Genomic DNA, 19,124 nt, shown 5'->3' with positions numbered 1-19,124 from the left:
GTCCAGACAGACGCTGGACGACTCCGTATGTGCGCTTGCGCAGTGGGTGCTCGCTCCATCAAGGCCGGAGGAATCTGGTGAGTGCGGACTGTGAGAGTTGCGGCCTCATGGTTCCCTGGGAGGCGCCTGGGGTTAACGGGCAACTGCTCTCCGGCCCGGCCGGTGCCCCTGTGGTCTCTACTCCCGATCCGGCCCTCTCAGAGCCGTCGGCAGCCGAAGGCTTCCTCTGTGGCTTAGGCAAATGGCGGCTGCGCAGGAACGAAGGGGGGGAGGGAAAGCGGGGGCTGTAGCGCGGTTCCTTCTGGGAAACGTAGTTTGTAAACCGCCGAGGGAAAAAAATCACAACCGACGGTCTCTCAGTCTGCGCAGGCGCGGAAGGGGGTGGGTGCGCGCGCAGCTTCTTTCGCCTTTCGGGAAGTGTAGGCTGGACCCTGGCGCGGAGGGAGGTGAGGACAGGAACGGGCGGGGGGAGGAGGAGAAAGAGTAGAATGGGGGTGGGGTGGGGCCAGGGAGACCGTGGAAGACCCAAGAGACCCTAAACCGCTGAGATCATACTCTGACGGGGGGGGCTGAGGAGGGCGGGGGGGAGAAACGGGCGGGAGGGGGAGAAGGAGAGGGAAGATGGAGAGGAAGGCTGTCTCGGCGGGGAGCGGGGTCTCGGCTGTAAGGCGTCTGACAGAAAGGGAAACTGAGGCACGGGGAGCAAGCGGGGGAAGGAGACGGAGGCAAGGGGATAACGGAGACCCCCTCCTGGGACGGGGGCGCTGAGGCAGGCGGCTGCGCAGGAGAAGGCAGGAGCCCCCTCTCCCCGGGCTGGTCCGAGACCCTCGGAAGTTCCGAGCCTCGTTGGGCGCCTCCGCCAGACCCTGACTTCGGGGGCCTTCGGGACGCTTTGTGCCGGGAGCTTGTGGGGAGCCATTGCTGCTCCTGCCGGGACATCCTGGGGACTCCTCGCAGGGCCCCTGACCCGGATCCTCGCCCGCCCCTGTTACCCATCAGTGCGGGCTGTGGGGGGAGGAGGTTCCCGAGCCGCCCTGGTGGATTCTCCCTTCCCTCCCTGCGCCCAAGGTCCTCACCATGGTCCTGCCCGTTTGTTTGACACAGGAGGAAACTGAGGCCACGGAGCGCGGCTTCCGGCAGCTTCCATGTCTCTGGGAGTCCCCCCCAAAGGGCTCCTGCGGGCTCCTGCCCCCCGGGATCCGGGCGAGAACGTGTACGCCCATAAAAACCTGGTGAGTGCTCCGAGAGCCGGCAGCGTTGGGGCTCGGGCCCCTCAAGCGTCCCCTCGGGTGGGGAGGCTGAAGATGGGGGCGTCCCTCGGATCCATCCCTCGGTGCTCGCTCCCCTCCCCCGGGCTGTGCCTTTAGTCGCATCTAGTGGGACTGGACAGGAAGCCGGAGGACGGTGATGGATGGGGAGGGAGGGGGCAAGGACCCCGGGGAACTCCAGGCTGTTGGGGATGTGGACATGACTCTGGAGCTTTCTCGGGGCAGACTCTCTTCCACGCTTGCACTGTAGCTCCTGCGCCCCATCCTCCTGCTAAACGGGGCCCTCCCAGAATGTTGTTGGGGAGGGATGGAGCCTGGCTCACTGGGGAAAGGGGCGCCGGTCCATGGGTTGGAGATCGCTCTGCAGCCCTCTCATGCAGCCCAGAAAGCCGTCCTCGCAGCAGCATCTTCTGTCCGTTTGCTAAGGAGGTGCTAAGGTGGAGGCGCCTTGGTCCAGTTTCCTCTTCCAGGACCTTGGACAGCGCACCCCTAAGGTGGAGGTGCCTGTGGCCAGCCCCACTCTTCCAGGACCCCAAGGTCCCATTCTAGCCTTTCCTTGGGTAGTGGGCATTTAGGGTTAGGGCCAGGGGTAGGGGCGGGGTGCCCATCATCCTCTGATCCTCCAGAGTGTTCCTGCAGGAGGAGCCCCCCTTCCCAGGCCTGTGGGTTCCCTCGGGGAGTCCTCTCTGCTGCTTTGCCTTCTGCTCTGTCTTCTGTTTCTGCCCCTTGGAGACCAGCCCTGGCCTTTGGGGAAGGAGGCCTTGTAGATGTTGCTCCTGCGTTATCTGCGACTCCCCCTCCACACGTGCCGAGACCCCCTGTTCACACTCCCTGTAGACATGCCCAGGTCCCCCTCCTTAGTACGCTCGCTGCCTCTCGGGCTGCTGTCCAGAACAAAGAGCCTTCTCCGCCTGTGGCTTGGGCCTGTGACCCTGGACACATGTTGCCCTCCTGCTCCTCCTGCCCCGCCGGGTTTCTGTGCCCGGAGCTCCCACCCCTCCCTCGCTCTTGGCCATCTGCCCAGGAGCGTGGCCTCCCTGTTTCTGGGAGGACGCCCCGGTCCCCTACTTCATCCTCCCACCTCAGCCCCCTGCTGGCAAGGGAGCATCGTGGAAGCTCGAGGAGCTCCCACCCCCGCGGGCCGGGGTCATTCTGGTCCTGACCCAGCTCCCGGGCGTTCTCTTCTGCTCCTCTTGCACCCTGAGCTCCCTGCCACCTGCAGCCTCCGGCCCTGGCCCAAGGTGCTTGTGGCCCCCTTGGGGGTCGCAGCCGACCCTGTAGCACCTGATGACTGGATGCAAGATGAGGGCTCCTTGAGGGTGCAGGGGGACAGGGCGGGGTGGAGGCTGGGGGTCACAGCAGCCCGACTGTCCCAACCAGCAAAGCCAACTGACTCTGAGGGAGGCTCTCCATGTAGCCTTTGAGGAAGACTCTGAAAAGGAGGCAGATGGGATTCCTCCGGGACACGGCGTGCAGGAAGGGAGCCCCTGAGGTCTCTGAGCACTGAGTCTGAAACATGGCAGAAGGGAGGCTGGAGCGGAGGCTCGGCCACAACTCCTCCTCCACTGCTCTATGTCTCGACATTCCCTCCTTTAGCATCCTTGGGAGGAACTGCCCCAGACCCCACGGGAGAGAGAGGCCGGGGCCCTGAAGTTCAGAGGTCTTTGCAGAGCAGGGTCCCGTGAGAGGCTGAAGATGCCGGCCACAGTGGGCTCCTTGGGTCTGCAGCAGGATGAGGAGGCGGCCTGGGGCCCGGACTCCACCTCGCAGAGTGACCACAGTAGCCCCGAGTCCTCTCGCCAGCGTTTCCGGAGATTTCGCTATCAGGAGGCGGCCGGGCCTCGGGAGGCCCTGAGCCGGCTCCGGGAGCTCTGTGTCCTCTGGCTGCGGCCAGAGGTCAGCCCCAAAGAGCGGATCCTGGAACTGCTGGTGCTGGAGCAATTCCTGAACATCCTTCCCGCGGAAATCCAAGCCTGGGTGCGGATGCAGGGGCCACAGAGCACTGAAGAAGTGGTGGGGCTGCTAGAAGGCCTGCAAAAGAGCCCCGCGAAGCTGATGCAGTGGGTAAGGCCGGGGGTCGGGGAGTCTGGGGGCCGGGGAGGCTGGAGGCTGGGGGCTGGGGAGGCCAGGGAGGCTGGAGGCTGGGGGCCGGGGAGGCCAGGGAGGCCGGGGGCTGGGGAGGCTGGAGGCTGGGGGCCGGGGAGGCCGGGAAGGCTGGGGGCTGGGGACCGGGGAGGCCGGGGGCCGGGGAGGCTGGGGGCCGGGGAGGCTGGAAGCTGGGGACCGGGGAGGCTGGAAGCTGGGGACCAGGGAGGCTGGGGGCCGGGGAGGCTGGGGGCATGGTGCTGCAGAGGCTGAGGCAGCGGGTAAGCCCAGGATGGGGGGCAGAGGTGAGGCTGGGAACGTTGGGGGCAGGCAGGACTCCCACCTCCACTCTCAGGGCCCTGAATCTAGGCTGAGTGCCTTCTCTTGGGACTCTGCCCCAGCGCGGCCCTAGGACCCCAGGTCACTTTTCTCCCCATCGCCCCCAGGGCTTGGTGGTGCTGGTCGGGAGGGAACGCTGCCTCCCGCCTCCCACAGTGAGCCTCCCCTGAGGCTCTGCAGGAGTAGGAAGCGGCTCTGATCCCGAGTCCGGACCCCGCAGTCTGTTGGTGCCCCTGCCCCTTTATGGCCAGGGAAGCTCTCCCAGCGGGGCCGAGTCTCAGGCAGGGCTCGGGCCCCATCTTCATGTTTCCCAGATCATGGGGCGCATTCTGAGACAGGAAGAACTTGCTGCAAAGATCGAACTTCCCGGCATCCAACTGGGAGCCAAGGGCCTTCAGAGCAAAAGCCAGAAGGAGAAGGAACCACCGCTGAGGTCTCGGCCAGACACCCAAGAGGAGGCCAGCCAAGATGTCAAGGAGGAGCCCGGCACGCCCAGTGAAACGAGTGGGTGACGGCCACCGTGGGGCTGGCTGCGCAGGGGGCAGAGGAGTGCTTGGGGGGAGCCCTTGGAGGGAAAAGCCTGGGGATGGAGGGCAAGGGAGAGAGACGGAGAAAGGGAGGAAGAGACAGACACAAAGGGGAGACAGAGATTAGGAGAGGGAGGGAGGAGCACCTCGGGCCACAGAATGTGCTGGATCTCCCCCTGGAAGCCCTCCCGCTGGGGCCTGGCCCTGCTTGCCCTCAGATCTGTGGAGGTGCCCCCAGGGCAGGACATAGGGGAGAGGACTCAGGCCATGGTCCTGAACTCGGCCTGTCTCCTTCCTAGCTTCACCCACTCCCCAGATCCCTGCCCACCCTCAGGAAGGGAATGGCCACCACCCAGAGACGACAGCCTCCTTCCTGCCTTCAGGATGCCAGGTGAGCTCTCCTGGTGGACAGGGTCCTGGCCACAGCCCTTTTCTCTCTCTCTCTCATATTTTTCTTTCCTCCCTTTTCCTTTCTTTCCCCCTTCTGCTCCCCTTCTCTTCCCCTCCCCCTTTTCTTATCTTTTCCCTGCTTTCTCAACTCCCCTTCTTTCCCTCTCTTCTCCCCTCCCTTTCCCTCCTCTCTTCTTCTCCTTCTCCCCTTCCCTCTCCTCTCTCTCTCTAAATTTTGACCACCAAGTCCTCCCTGTGACCCCATTGTTCCTGCCTCTCTTTGGTAATAGAGGCCCTTGGGGGCCCCTGAAACTCTTGGTTAGGCCCTTTCTGTGCCTTGGGTCTGGCTGATGCAGGGGGTGCTGGGAAGGAGTGGAAGGTGTCACATTGGAGGGTGTCACAGTGAACAGGCCTCCGGATTCTGGAAAAGTTATCTGTGTGGGGCTACCGACGAGACCCGGTGTATCCCTCCCCCAGTCCCCCATTGCGCCCAGAACCATTGCTGACGGCCTTGTTCAAATCCCCATCTTTGTTACTTCTGAGCTGGGGGCCCTGACCCCATTCAGTGCCTTAGTTTGCTGGGGGTGGGAGGGGGTCATGCACCAAATAGAAACGGGAACCTCTTCCATGACAGGACAGTGAGGGGGGGATTGAAGGAAGCCAGGGAGGTCAGTAGTTGTAGCAAAGAAGAAGCCTCCCAGGCCTGAGGGAGGACCAGAGGAAATGCTGGGACAGCAGGAGCCTGGGGGCATTGGATGGAGGAAGGGCACAGGGGCTAAAAGGCTTTGAAGGCAAACAGAGCATTTTGTATTTGCTCCTGGAAGCAGCAGGGAGCCCCTGGAAATGGAGGAGCAGGGAGTGACATGGTCTTTTAGGAAAATTACTTTGGTGGGTGAGTGGAGGACCGATGGGAGCAGGGAGACAGAGCAGGGGGGACACGGAGGGAGACGGAGCAGGGGGGACACGGAGGGAGACGCAGCAGGGGGGACACGGAGGGAGACGCAGCAGGGGGGACACGGAGGGAGACGGAGCAGGGGGGACACGGAGGGAGACGGAGCAGGGGACACGGAGGGAAACGGAGCAGGGGGAACACGGAGGGAGACGGAGCAGGGGGGACACGGAGGGAGACGCAGCAGGGGGGACACGGAGGGAGACGGAGCAGGGGAAACACGGAGGGAGACGCAGCAGGGGGGACACGGAGGGAGACGCAGCAGGGGGGACACGGAGGAGACGGAGCAGGGGGGACACGGAGGGAGACGGAGCAGGGGGGACACGGAGGGAGACGGAGCAGGGGGGACACGGAGGGAGACGAGCAGGGGGGACACGGAGGGAGACGCAGCAGGGGGGACACGGAGGGAGACGGAGCAGGGGGGACACGGAGGGAGACGGAGCAGGGGGGACGCGGAGGGAGACGGAGCAGGGGGGACGCGGAGGGAGACAGAGCAGGGGGGACACGGAGGGAGACGGAGCAGGGGGGACGCAGAGGGGACGTAGATGGAGACGGAGATACGGGAGTGTCTTCAGCAGAAGTTGGGGGGATGTTGGGGAGTCCTCAACATCTGCTGGGGGGAGTGGAGCCCCCAGGACCCCCTTGCCAGATGTCCACATTTGAGAGTGTGGGAGTGGGGAGTCAGGGGGCAGAGAAGAGGCATTATTAGTATCCACAGAGCCCGGCCCAGAGCAGGTGTTTGCCAAGTGCTCGTTGAATGAATGAGTGACCAAATGCGACCTGGCAGAGGAGCAAAAGAGTATGGGTTCGAATTCTGTCTGTGATGCTGGGGATCAGTTTGGGAAGGTCACCGGACCTTGCCCATCCTGGGAGTCAGGCCTCTGAGATCCTTTCCCCCGTAGCCCTCCTCCCCAGCCAGTTCCAGGCTGCTCTAATGCCCTGCCACTGTCCAGGGGGAGCCCTTGAAGTCCAGAACCCTCAGACCCCCCGTGGTGGGTTCGAGAGCCTGCAGGCAGGAAGCGCGAGAGTCCCTCTGGGACCGCTGAGCAGGCGCTCCGGCGCTCGGACCCGGGCCCTCTGCCAGGCAGCCTCTGACTCGGGATGTTTCCCCAGGAGGAGTGGGGCCTGCTGGACCCCTCCCAGAAGGAGCTGTACTGGGACGTCATGCTGGAGAAGTACGGCAGCGTGGTCTCCCTGGGTAAGGGTGCTCGTCCCCTTGGGGTCGGGAGCAGTGGGAGTGTGAGGGGCTGGAGGGGGGCTGTCGGGGAGAAGCGTGAACTCGTGACGAGAGACGTCGGGCCCGGGGGGAGGGAAGAACCTGGAGAGCCTTGAATGCCGAGCCAGGAGGAGCCTGGGTACTCGGTGACCACTTGGCTTTTCCAAACCCTTTTCTTGCCGTGGTACCTTGAGACATCAGTGAGTCCTCCTGGAAGCGGGGGTACCCGCCTCCTAGTGCGAGGGGGCGGGGGCTCGTGTCCTCCCGGGCCAGCCCTGCGGCCCCACGGGGGCAGTCTCATGATCGTGGGGTTCCCGGGGAGGCTACACGAGAGAGGCCCTCTCGGGCCAGGGCCACCCTTGGGTTCGGAGCTCTGTGAGGGAGCTGCCCGAGAGCTGCCCTCACGCGAAGGTGGGCTCAGAGCGAGCGCCAGACGATTCCTGCCAACGGAGACGCCTTGGAGATGCTGATTCAGCACCCGGGGGCTCTGCGGGTCGTAGCTCCCCCGGCACACCCCGCTGTCCCCCAGCAGACCCTGCTGTCCCCCAGAACACTGTGCTGTCCCCCGGCAGACCCCGCTGTCCCCCAGAACACTGTGCTGTCCCCCAGAACACTGTGCTGTCCCCCGGCAGACCCTGCTGTCCCCCAGAACACCATGCTGTCCCCCAGAACACTGTGCTGTCCCCCAGCAGACCCCGCTGTCCCCCAGCAGACCCTGCTGTCCCCCAGAACACTGTGCTGTCCCCCAGCAGACCCTGCTGTCCCCCAGAACACTGTGCTGTCCCCCAGCAGACTGCACTGTCCCCCAGCAGACCCCGCTGTCCCCCAGAACACCGTGCTGTCCCCCAGCAGACTGCACTGTCCCCCAGAACACTGTGCTGTCCCCCGGCAGACTGCACTGTCCCCCAGAACACCCCGCTGTCCCCCAGAACACTGTGCTGTCCCCCAGCAGACCCCACTGTCCCCCAGAACACCCTGCTGTCCCCCAGAACACTGTGCTGTCCCCCAGCAGATGGCGCTGTCCCCCGGCAGACCTCGCTGTCCCCCAGCAGACCCCGCTGCCCGCTGGCACACCACGCTGACCGTCCGCAGCAGGCTTCGGGCTTCTCCTCCCTCGGGCGAGGGCCTCTTCCCATGCCAGGCTCTCCCTTGAGGAGCACCTGCAGGACCGAGCGCCAGCCAGAAGGACCAGCTGGTGAGGAGGGGCGCTTTCAGTCCGGGGTTGCCCTCTCTGCCTCGCCCATTCCCAAGGACGGCCCTGCCCACGAAGGTCCGGTAGAAACAATAACTGGCGTCTGCTGGGTCCCCTCTCTGGGGCCTTCCTCGGACCCCTGACATCCGGCTCGCCCTCAGGACGCTCTGGCTTTCTCCCTCTTCATGGGGGAGGTCTTGGGGTCTTGGGCGCCGTGAGATTATCCCAAGGACTAGACTTGCACAGGGAGGGAAGGGGGGAGGAGAGCTGATGGTGGCGACAGGCGCTTTCCCAGGGGATAACGGATGCTCCGTCACTCCTGTGAACATGACGCCAGCCGAAACTGAGCAGGGCGGAAACAATGGATGGGGCGGACTTCCCACCCTCCTCCTCCCTAACGTTGGACACTCCCGGGGAGCGGGAGACGGCCTCTTCCCCTCTGGGAGAAGTCTTCCTGCCCGCTGCCCCATCCTGCCCCGCGCAAGGTCTGACCCAACCGCTGTGCACTAAGCAGCTGTAGACGGGACAAAAGGGGAATAATCAGCTGTCGTGGCTTCCAGAAGCTGAAGGCCAGAGCTCCCGGGGGTGGAGATGAGGGAGAGTGTGCTGACCCTGGGGGTCGGTGACCCTGGGGGTCGGTGAGCCCGGGAGGGCCCTGGAGTCTGGGGACCCTTAGGCAGGGCTGTGGACCTACGGGAAGGAGCCAGGAGCGAGGGGTGGTCTGCAGGAGGTGGGAGAGGGGGGTGCCTGGGGCAGGAGGGCTTGGCCAGGGGTCAGGGATTTGGGGGAAGGGGCAGAGGCCCCTGAGTGATGGGAGGAGAGCAGCAGAGAACCAGCAGTTAGGTCTGAACTGCCCCTCCCCCTAGGTGGCCCAAACTGCCCCCAGAGGCCTCTGGGTAGGAGGGTCCAGCCATCAATGTTTACTAAGTGCCTGCAGTGTGCCCAGGGTGGAAGCCCTCCCCCCCAGCAGCCTCCGGCTCTCAGCTGGGCCCCTGCCCAGCCTCACCCAATATTTCCTACAGTCCGGGGGGCCTTTTCCCACCCTTCCTGCTGGTTTCCCAGGCCTTCACCCTCCCTCCAGAGCTCTGTTCTGGGGTCCCTTTCCTGGGCTTCAGCAGGCAGGAAGCCCCAGACACCCTCCTTCCCTTGGCCCAAGAGTTGGGCGAGCTCCCCAAGGGTCGGCGTTTGGACGGGTCCAGAGAAGGGACTCCTGTGCCAGCTGCTGGGAACCAGGTTCTGATCTCGAGTCCAGCCCCTCCCCACCCCGCAAGCTGGAGCAGGCGGCCCAGCCTGGAGGTGGAGGAGATCGGGACCAGCTAAAGCCCCCGGGCGCAGCGCGTCCCTCCACAAGCCGCCTCAGCAAGATGAGGGTTCTGGGGTAGTCTCTAGCGCAGGGGAGGCCGGCCTGGCCCGGGGTCCCAGCCCTCCCCTGACTGCCTCGGGCCCCGCCGCTCGGGAGGAGACACCGACAAATGGCCCCGCGGTGCCGGGTGACTGATTCTTTCCTGGGACCGCCCCAGCCAAGCTGACCCATTCCTCTCTGGGCCAGGAATCCCTGCCCCCAAACCCGAGGCCAAGACCCTCGTGGAGCCCGGGGAGGAGGCCCGGGGACCCGGCCCAGAGGCCTCGGCCCGCCAGGTGGCCTTATGGGGATGCCAGGGCGTCGCCCCCAGCTCCCATTGGCTCCGAGGGAAAGGAAGCACCTGCGCGGGCCCGCTCGGGGCGGGGCCGGAGTTCTCTAGCAGAAGCTTCAGCTCTGGGCCCCTTTCCGAGTTTTCCGACGCTTCCGGAGGCTAGAGGGCGCTTCTGTTCCGGCCATTCCCGGGCCCCAGAGCTGCCCGTTGCCCACCCCGACGCCGCGCTCCCCCGGGCCTAAAGCTTCTCTCCTTCCTTAGGAGGCAGGATCCAGAACCACAAGGAGTGCTCTTCCCGGGATGGCGCCAGGCCCCTGGCGGCTCAGCACCCGGCTCCCCGTCTGACGCAGGGAGACGGACCGGCTTCGGGCAGAGGCCTCTGGACCGCTTCGGAGCCGGGAAGTCCCGGAAGAAAAAGAAAGGCCCCTTCGCCAGGCTGGGAGAGCCCCCCGGGCAGGGCGGCCCGCGTCGGCCTCCTCCCCGGGGGAGTGGCTGAGCAGGCCCCGCCCTGGACGGAGAGGGACAAGAGCTATTTTGCGCCAGGCCCGCGCCTGCTGGACGCGCTCCCGGCCGCCAGAGAGAAGCCCTACGTCTGCGACGAGTGTGGGAAAGGCTTTGACTGGAAGTCCGTGTTCGTCATTCACCAGAGGTCCCACGCGGGCCCAGCCTCGGGGCAGCTGGAGGACAGCAGGGAGCCCCGAGACCCCCGCGATCCCAGGGCCCGGCCGCGGCCGGCCGCCGGGGAGAAGCCGTACCGCTGCAGCGAGTGCGGGAAGGGCTTCCGCGAGCTGGCCACCCTGCGCAACCACCGGCGCAGCCACACGGGCGACAAGAGCTACCAGTGCCAGGACTGCGGCAAGGCCTTCAACTGGAAGTCGCAGCTGGTGATCCACAAGAAGGCGCACCTGGGCGAGCGCCAGCACACCTGCGCCGAGTGCGGGGAGACCTTCGACTGGAAGTCGCAGCTGGTCATCCACAAGAAGGCCCACCGAAGGGACGCTCCGTAGGCCGAGCGTCCCGGGGCGCCCCCCAGGACCCCCATGCCATCGCGCCCCCGGCCGGGCCGCTCAACTGCCGGCAGCTGGGCCTGGCCTGGTCTCCTGTGTCGGGACTCTTTAGCCATAGTGCCGGAGGGAAGGAGGGAGCCCTAGCGGCCCTTCTCAGACCTCGTGAATCTAGCCCTGCCCCTCCCCCAGAAACACTAATCTAGGCAATAAACAATATCTTCCGAAGCTCGATTATCTTATTTCTCTTGTTTTCCCCCCTCCCCAAATGCGCATTTGCAGTCCCTAGCTCTGAGGGAGGACCAGCACCAGGACTGCCGCTGATCCAGTGAGACCGGGGGAGCTTCGGTGGAGACGGGCCCAGGAGGGTGAGGTGAGGGAAGCAGAGAGACCTGATCTCAGCCCTCCACACCAAAGGCTGGCCCACACCCGGACTGGGTCAGACCGGAAAAAGGCTCCTCCAACCCCCCCCTCCCCCAGGCCTGAGCCCAGCGGAGGGGGCCCAGGATAAACCCCGCAGGGACACCTACGGTTAGGAGGAGGGATTTGGAGGAGGATCCAGCAAAGGAGACAGAAGGAATAGTCAAAGAGGGAGGGGGACACCCGAGAGAGGAAAACCTAGTGTTCTGGAGGAGAGAGTGACCCACAGTGTCCAAAGTAGCAGAGATCAAGAGTCTGAGGACTAAGAAAAAGCCACTGGATTCGGCTACTAAGAGATGTTAGAAACTTTGGAGAAAGTCATTTAGGTGGAATCAAGTAAAAATCCAGATTATAAAGGCTTAAAAAGAGAGCGAGAATAAAGTAAGCTAAAGCACCAATGGACCAATAGTTAGCAAGGATGGATCAAAGTGAGGGTTGTTTTTTTCTTCCAGGATAGACAGGAGAATAAGAGAATGTAATAAGGGAGTAAGCATTAACTGAACACTTGCATTAGCAAGTGGTTTTTGTTTGTTTTTACAAATATGATCTAATTTGATCATTACAACAATCCTGAGAGGTACGTATTGTTAACATCCCCATTTTACATTTAAGGAACCTGAGGCAAGCAGAGATTAAATGACTTGCCCAATGTCACACAGCTAGAAAATGTCTGGGGCTAGATTTGAACTCAGAGTTTTCCCAGCACTCGATCTGCCAGTAGGCAGCAGCAAAGTAGCCAGTTGAGAAGGGCATGAGAAAGGGGGGAATCTGTTGGAAGGGATGGCAGGGGAGGGAATCCCCCGTGCAGATGGAGGGGCTTGGTCAGGAGCCATGTGAGATGGGTTAGATATGTAGGTAAAAACATTATCTCTGCAGTAGAGGTGGAACATTGGGCAGTTGAGTTCGAGAAAAGACCCCAGTGTCCGGTCTCTGATCCTGCCAGGGGGTCGTCAGAGTCAGAATCTTCCTCAGACAATTCAAATGGAAGCCACTCGGTTTCCTGGCACGGTGCTGGTGGACTGTCCGGGTTTCCCTGGCGTGCAACCATTAGGCAGCACCCAGCATATCTGTGGTCCTGTGTCAGTGCCAGGAGTAACAGACCATGCACATCTCACAGCAGAGACAAAGGGCGGGATCCAGAACACCGAGCCCGCCCCTGTCAGCAACACTGATGCAGAGCATGACAGCCAGCGGGTGAGGGCGGAGCCAGTCCCTCCTCTAGGGCTCAGTGTGCCATCGGCTGGAGAGAAGGAAGCGGGGCTTCCAATCCTGCCTCAGATGCGCACAATCCAGGCGAGGCCCTTTGGCTTCAGGGGGTGGAGCAGCGGGAATTTAGTCCAGAACCGCCCTTCAGCACCACGGACAGGGCAGCCTCATCAGGACTCTTCCCTGAAGCACCTCCTTCTGCACATGCTTTGGGTCAGCAGCCCAAGCATGCGGGAACTCAGTCCGTGGAGGTATGAGCAGCTGTTGGTCTTTCTACCTGCTTCACAGCACAACCAACTCATTCCTTAGCAAAGGATTGTTCACAGAGGCCCTCATCGGGGCTCCTTTGGGGCGTCCTGTAAAGAGACATGTTGCCCAGTCTCTCCATACCTGGCTCTCCAGGGGTTTTCCATCCGTCTGAAATGGATGTGTCCCATGAACACTGAGCCTGCTCAGCAAAACTGCATCATCATATTTCTGTCGCGGTTCTGAGTTAGAGTTAGGAGGTTCCCTTCTCTCTCTTCCTCGGCCTTGTGAGGCTCTCAATCTCTCCTCAGGTTTTCCAAAGCACAAAGCGGTACGTAGACATGGCGTCTCACTTAGATGCGTGGGATAGCTATTCATTTCTTCCGAGCAGCAAAAATGTTCAAAACCAAACAAACTGGGGAAGTGATCAGTCGGGGGACAATGCTGAGGCTTACTTGTCAGCCTTGCACAAGTGGGTCCGGAGTCCTAACTCCATTAGAAAAAGACCCGTCTGATAGTGATTTTATATTGTTACACCAGATAAGTCTCTCTTAGATTTAGCAGTTTTGAAGAACAGGGGAAAATACAAGAATTCAATTCAGCAAACATTGATTGAGCATCTATGTGCCAGGCATTGTACAGCCATAGTACCATTGCTCATAGCATATATATGATAATTAGCAACAGAGAATTAATAGAATTGTTCCATTTTATTTTCTTCTGTTTTCTGCTTAGCATAGTATTTGGCACATAGTAGGTGCTAAATAAATGTTGAGATTGGTGGATTTTCTCTGCCAAGGAGAGCAACCTTTGCCTATTAACAAACAAAACAAAAATGATGAAATGGTGCCAGGAGTTAGTAAGGGAATATAATAAGAGAGCATTTTTTTTTTGCCTCTGATAAGTTTAGATCACCTGACCTAAATAGATGACATCTTTGGGTGTGGTGTTCTCTTCTTTAAAATATAATGGTTCTCTGGGAGCTGGTTTCTTGGGGAGGTTTCCTGGAGGCAGCCTTAGTTTTGGTTCCAAGTAATAATCACCTCAAATGCAGCCGGAGTTAAAATCCAGTCCTTTATTGTGTCCTTCAAAGTTTTTCTGAGCAGGCTCAGTGTTCAAGGGACACATCCATTTCAGACGGATGGAAAACCCCTGGAGAGCCAGGTATGGAGAGACTGGGCAACATGTCTCTTTACAGGACGCCCCAAAGGAGCCCCGATGAGGGCCTCTGTGGACAATCCTTTGCTAAGGAATGAGCTGGTTGTGCTGTGAAGGAGCAGCCCCTAGCTCCCTCTGAATGTCTCCAGCCAGCACAAAGGTGGAATATGGAATGAATCTGTCTCCGCCTCTGAGATTGGGTTTCTGTCCTGGGCTTCTGTGTCTGGCCCTGAAAGCTTCTTGCTTATATGCTGTACGCTGAGTACACACCAATCATTATATCACTGGGAAACCATTTTTGTTGTAGGATTAAATCAATGCTAAACTAGATTTAACCATTGTCTCCTCAATTCCACTTAGTACCTTGTTTCAAGTTCTGGCCCATAACATCTCCTTGTAGGATCAGATCAATCATACTGAACCCTGCTAAATTAGATAATTATTGTCTCTATCAATTCTAATGACCTAACACTTTGTAAGGATTTCAACATTTGGGTCCTGAAAGGACTCATAGATGTGATTGAAGAGCCAAAGTCAAGGGCATTTGAATGGTTAAGGAGGAAAGGAGAAACACCACGGCCTGGAGAAAAGCAAACATCCCGATTTTCTTTTATTTATTTATTTATTTTGTAATAACTTTTTATTGACAGAACCCATGCCAGGGCAATTTTTTTACAACATTATCCCTTGCACTCACTTCTGTTCCGATTTTTCCCCTCCCTCACTCCACCCCCTCCCCTAGATGGCAAGCAGTCCTATATATGTTACATAAAACATCCCGATTTTCAAAAAAGGGAAGAGAATGGAACCTATAAGCTGCAGGCCAATAAACTATTTTATATTTATTTTTCCAATTTCATGTAAAATAATTTTTAATATTTTAAAAAATTTTGACTCCCAAATTTTCCCCACTCCATCCTCTTGTCCCTCAATGAGAGGGCAGTACTTTGATATAGGTTATTATATACATGTGGTTATGCAAAATGTGTTTCCATATTAACCATGTTGCAAAAGAAAACAGACCAAAAAAAAACCAAACCCAAGAAAAATTTTAAAAAGAAAAAAGTTTGCTTTAATATGCAGTCAGACTTCATCAATTCTTTTTCAAGAAGTGGGTAGCAATTTTCATCCTTCAGAATTTTCTTGGATCATTGTATGGCCGAGAATAGTTAAGTAGTTTATGGTTTGTCATCAAACAATATGGCTGTCCCTAGTCCTGCCAACTTCACTCTGTATCAATTCATGTGGCTCTTTCCAGGTTTGTTTGTTTGTTTGTTTTTTTGAGAGCATCCTGCTTGTCATTTTTTAGATTACAATAGTATTCCATCACACACATGCACTACAATTTCCTCAGCCATTCTCCCATTGATAGATGTCTCCTCAATTTCTAAATCTTTGCCACCTCCAAAAGAGCAGGTATAAATTTTTTTTTGTACAGATAAGTCTTTCCCCCTTTTTAGCAAAAAGAAAAAATCTCTTTGGGATACAGCTCTATTAGTGATATTGCTGGGTCAATGCACAGTTTGATAGCCTTTTGTTTATAGCTCCAAATTGCTATTCAGAATAGTTCAATCAGTTCACAATTCCACAAACAGTGCATTATTGTCCCAGTTTTCCCGAATTCCAACCAATATTTGCTATTTTAATTTTCTGTCTTATTAGTTAATCTGATAAATGTGAAGTGGTACCTCAGAACTGTTTTAATTTGTATTTTTCTAATTAGTAGTGATTTAGAAATTTTTTTTGCCCCATATGAACACAGATACCTTTGATTTCTTCACATGAAAATTATGTTCATCTATTTTGACCATTTGTCAGTTGAGAAATGACTATAAATTTGACTCAGTTCTCTATATATTTGAGAAATATGAGACATTTGCTGACAAAAAAAATCCCCCAGCTTTCTGCTTTCTTCTAATCTTAATTACATTGTTTTTTGTTTGTGCAAAAATATGTTTTGATTTAATACAATCAAAATTACTCACTTTACATTTCATATTGCTCTTTCTTGTTTGGTCAAAAATCTTTGTTTTTTTATTTTTTATTCCTAATGATAGCCTTTTATTTTCTTTTTTTAAAATTTTATTTTATTTAATAATAACTTTGTATTGACAGAATCCATGCCAGGGTAATTTTTTACAACATTATCCCTTGCACTCGCTTATGTTTCGTTTTTTCCCCTCCCTCTCTCCACCCCCCCCCAAGATGGCAAGCAGTCCTATATATGTTAAATATGTTGCAGTACATCCTAGATACAATACATATTTGCAGAACCGAACAGTTCTCCTGTTGCACAGGGAGAATTGGATTCAGAAGGTAAAAATAACTCGGGAAGAAAATCAAAAAGGCAAATAGTTCACATTCGTTTCCCAGTATTCCTTCTTTGGGTGTAGCTGTTTCTGTCCATCATTTATCCATTGAAACTCAGTTAGGTCTCTTTGTCATAGAAATCCACTTCCATCAGAATACATCCTCATACAATATCGTTGTCGAAGTGTATAATGATCTCCTGGTTCTGCTCATCTCACTTAGCATCAGTCCATGTAGGTCTCTCCAAGCCTCTCTGTATTCATCCTGCTGGTCATTCCTTACAGAGCAATAATATTCCTTAACATTCATATACCACAATTTACCCAGCCATTCTCCAATTGATGGGCATCCATTCGTTTTCTAGTTTCTAGCCACTACAAACAGTAGCCTTTTATTTTCAAGATACATACAAAGATAGTTTTCAATATTTACCCTTATAAACCACTGTGCTCCGGATTTTTCTCCCTTCCGTCCTCCAACCCTTGTCCTAGACAATAGAGTTTAAACATGTGTAATTCTTCTATACGTATTTTCACATTTATCATTATACACAAGAAAAATCAGATCAAAAAGGAAAAAAACGAGAAAGAAAGAAAAGCAAGCAAACAAAATAAAATTTTATTTTATTTTTTTCAACTTTAATCCTTTCAATAGTATTTTATTTTTCCAAATATATACCAAGATTTTTTTATTATAGCTTTTTATTTACAAGTTATATGCATGGGTAATTTTACAGCATTGACAATTTCCAAACCTTTTGTTCCAATTTTTCCCCTCCTTCCTCCCACCCCCTCCCCCAGATGACACATTGACCAATACATGTTAAATATGTTAAAGTATAAATTAAATACAATATAAGTATACATGTCCTAACAGTTATTTTGTTGTACAAAAAGAATTGGACTTTGAAATAGTGTACAATTAGTCTGTGAAGAAAATAAAAAATGCAGGCAGATAAAAATAGAGGGATTGGGAATTCTATGTAATGGTTCATAGCCATTTCCCAGAGTTCTTTCACTGGGTGTAGCTGGTTCAATTCATTACTGCTCTATTGGAACTGATTTGGTTCATCTCATTGCTGGATGTTGGAATCCTAGTGTTAACTCAACTTGAAACAAGGTGATAACTCAAGGGAGATGTTAGCATCCTAGTGTTAACTCAATGTAATTGATACAATGCTTGTGTTTACACCTTTACTCATTGGAATTCACAAATATGGGAGATTCACAAAGTTAACTGTGTAACTTTGTGAAGTCACACCTTCCTTGAAGCTCTTAGGGCCAGAGAGCACTCTGGGAAGAAACCCATAATCCCTCTCTCTTGTATCCCACAATTCTTCTCTCTCAAATATAAGAAACAGAGAGAAGCTCTCAGACAGAATTCAGCTGAATTACACGAAGAGTGGAGCTGAATTTAGACTGAGAGGGGAGCATCAAGTGAGTTCAGCCAGAAGCCCTCTCTATGTGAGGAGTTTTACTTCGGAACATTGACTGGGGTTGGAGAGGAGCACTCTGGAATATTGAGAGCCAGAAGCCCTGTCTCAGAGGCAAAACAGATTCAACTTGGTACTAGCTCTGGAGGCTGAAGAAAGCAGAGGCAGAAGGAAAGGACAAAGCTGCAAGAGCTCTTAGAACCAAGGAGAGAGAGAAGCCTCTAAGAAAGGCTAACCGGCTATATTGGAGATTGAAAGCCAGAAGCCCTCTCTCCAAGGCAAGAGAGATCCATTCCATTTTCCACTTGGCTGGCTGGAGGACTGAAGGACAAACCTTTGGATTTGAAGACATTTGGAGGGAGCTCTTGGAACCAAGCAGAGAGAGAGGCCTCTAAGCTAACCGGGCTATATTGGAAATAATAAAAGATCTGAACTTTTATCACCTGGCTGCATTTGGGGTAATTATTGATCTGAACTGCAACTAAGGCTGCTTCCAGAAAACCTCTCCTGAGAAACCTGCTCGCTCCCAGAGAGAACCATCATTTATATTATATATTTTAAAGAAGAAAAAGAATACCACAGCTGGAGATGGCCATGTCCATCAGAATTGATCATCATATAGTATTGCTGTTGAAGTCTATAATGATCTCCTGGTCCTGCTCATTTCACTCAGCATCAGTTCATGTAAGTCTCTCCAGGCTTTTCTGAAATCCTCCTGCTGGTCATTTCTTACAGAACAATAATATTCCATAATATTCATATACCACAATTTATTCAGCCATTCTCCAATTGATGGGCATCCACTCAGTTTCCAGTTTCTGGCCACTACAAAAAGAGCTGCCACAAACATTCCAAAATAAAAATTTTAAAAAGTGAAAATACTATGCTGTGATCCACATTCAGTTCTCCACAGTCCTCTCTGTGGATGCAGATGGCTCTCTCCATCACAAGACTATTGGAATTGGTCTGAATCCTCATTGTTGAAAAGAGCCATGTCAATCAGAGTTGATCATCACATAATCTTCTTGTTGCTGGATACAATGTTCTCTTGGTTCTACTCATTTCACTCAGCATCAGTTCATGTAAGTCCCCCAGGCCTCTCTGAAATCATCCTGCTGACCATTTCTCACAGAAACTCCAGAACATTCATAACATTCTCATAACAGCCATTCCCCAGCTGATGGGCATTCACTCAGTTTCCAGTTTCTTGCCACAAGAAAAAGGACTGACACAAACATTTTTGCACATGTGGGTCCTTTCTCTTCTTTTTATGATCTCTTTGGGATATAGGCTCAGTACACACCCTGCTGGATCAAAGAGTATGCACAGTTTTTTAGTCCTTTGGGCATAGTTTTAAATTGCTCTCCAGAATGGTTGGGTCATTTTACAATTCCACCAACAATATCCCTTTCTACATCCTTTCCAACATTTATCATTATCTTTGTCTTCTTAGGCAATGTGAGAGGTATGAAGTAGTACCTTAGAGTTGTCTTAATTTGTATTTCTCTAACCAATAGTTATTTAAAGCATTTTTAAAAATATGACTAGAAATGGCTTCAATTTCTTTATCTGAAAATAGTCTGTTCATATCCTTTTATGATTTATCAATTGGGGAATGACTTGTATTTTTATAAATTTGATTCAATTTTCTATATGTTTTAGAAATAAGGCTTTTATCAGAAACAGTGGCTGTAACAATTTTTTCCCAACTTTCTGCTTCCCTTCTAATCTTGGCTACATAAGTTTTG

The 19,124-nt window shown here is 54.7% G+C and overlaps 1 protein-coding gene across 6 annotated transcripts in view; it reads left to right on the top strand.

The window, feature by feature from the left end:
- Positions 1–10,832, top strand: part of ZNF446 (zinc finger protein 446) — a 10,849-nt gene extending 17 nt beyond the window's left edge. The window contains exons 1-8 of one of the 6 annotated variants that reach the window (XM_051990395.1): positions 1–77; positions 1,105–1,232; positions 2,865–3,332; positions 4,007–4,196; positions 4,519–4,610; positions 6,672–6,756; positions 7,784–7,969; positions 9,862–10,832. The exon at positions 1–77 is cut by the window's left edge and continues 17 nt beyond it. In XM_051990395.1, the coding sequence (XP_051846355.1) occupies positions 1,146–1,232; positions 2,865–3,332; positions 4,007–4,196; positions 4,519–4,610; positions 6,672–6,756; positions 7,784–7,969; positions 9,862–10,607 (1,854 nt within the window). In that variant the 5' untranslated portion in view covers positions 1–77; positions 1,105–1,145 and the 3' untranslated portion in view covers positions 10,608–10,832. Of the gene's footprint in view, positions 78–315; positions 447–1,104; positions 1,233–2,864; positions 3,333–4,006; positions 4,197–4,518; positions 4,611–6,671; positions 6,757–7,783; positions 7,970–9,861 lie in introns of those variants that run through there. The other 5 variants (XM_051990397.1, XM_051990394.1, XM_051990396.1 and 2 more) reach the window with 5 other exon arrangements.
- Positions 10,833–19,124: the final 8,292 nt, after the last annotated feature.

This window comes from Antechinus flavipes, chromosome 3, assembly GCF_016432865.1.
Source record: "Antechinus flavipes isolate AdamAnt ecotype Samford, QLD, Australia chromosome 3, AdamAnt_v2, whole genome shotgun sequence".
NCBI lineage: Eukaryota > Metazoa > Chordata > Mammalia > Dasyuromorphia > Dasyuridae > Antechinus > Antechinus flavipes.
This window is presented reverse-complemented; position numbering and strand designations above follow the sequence as displayed.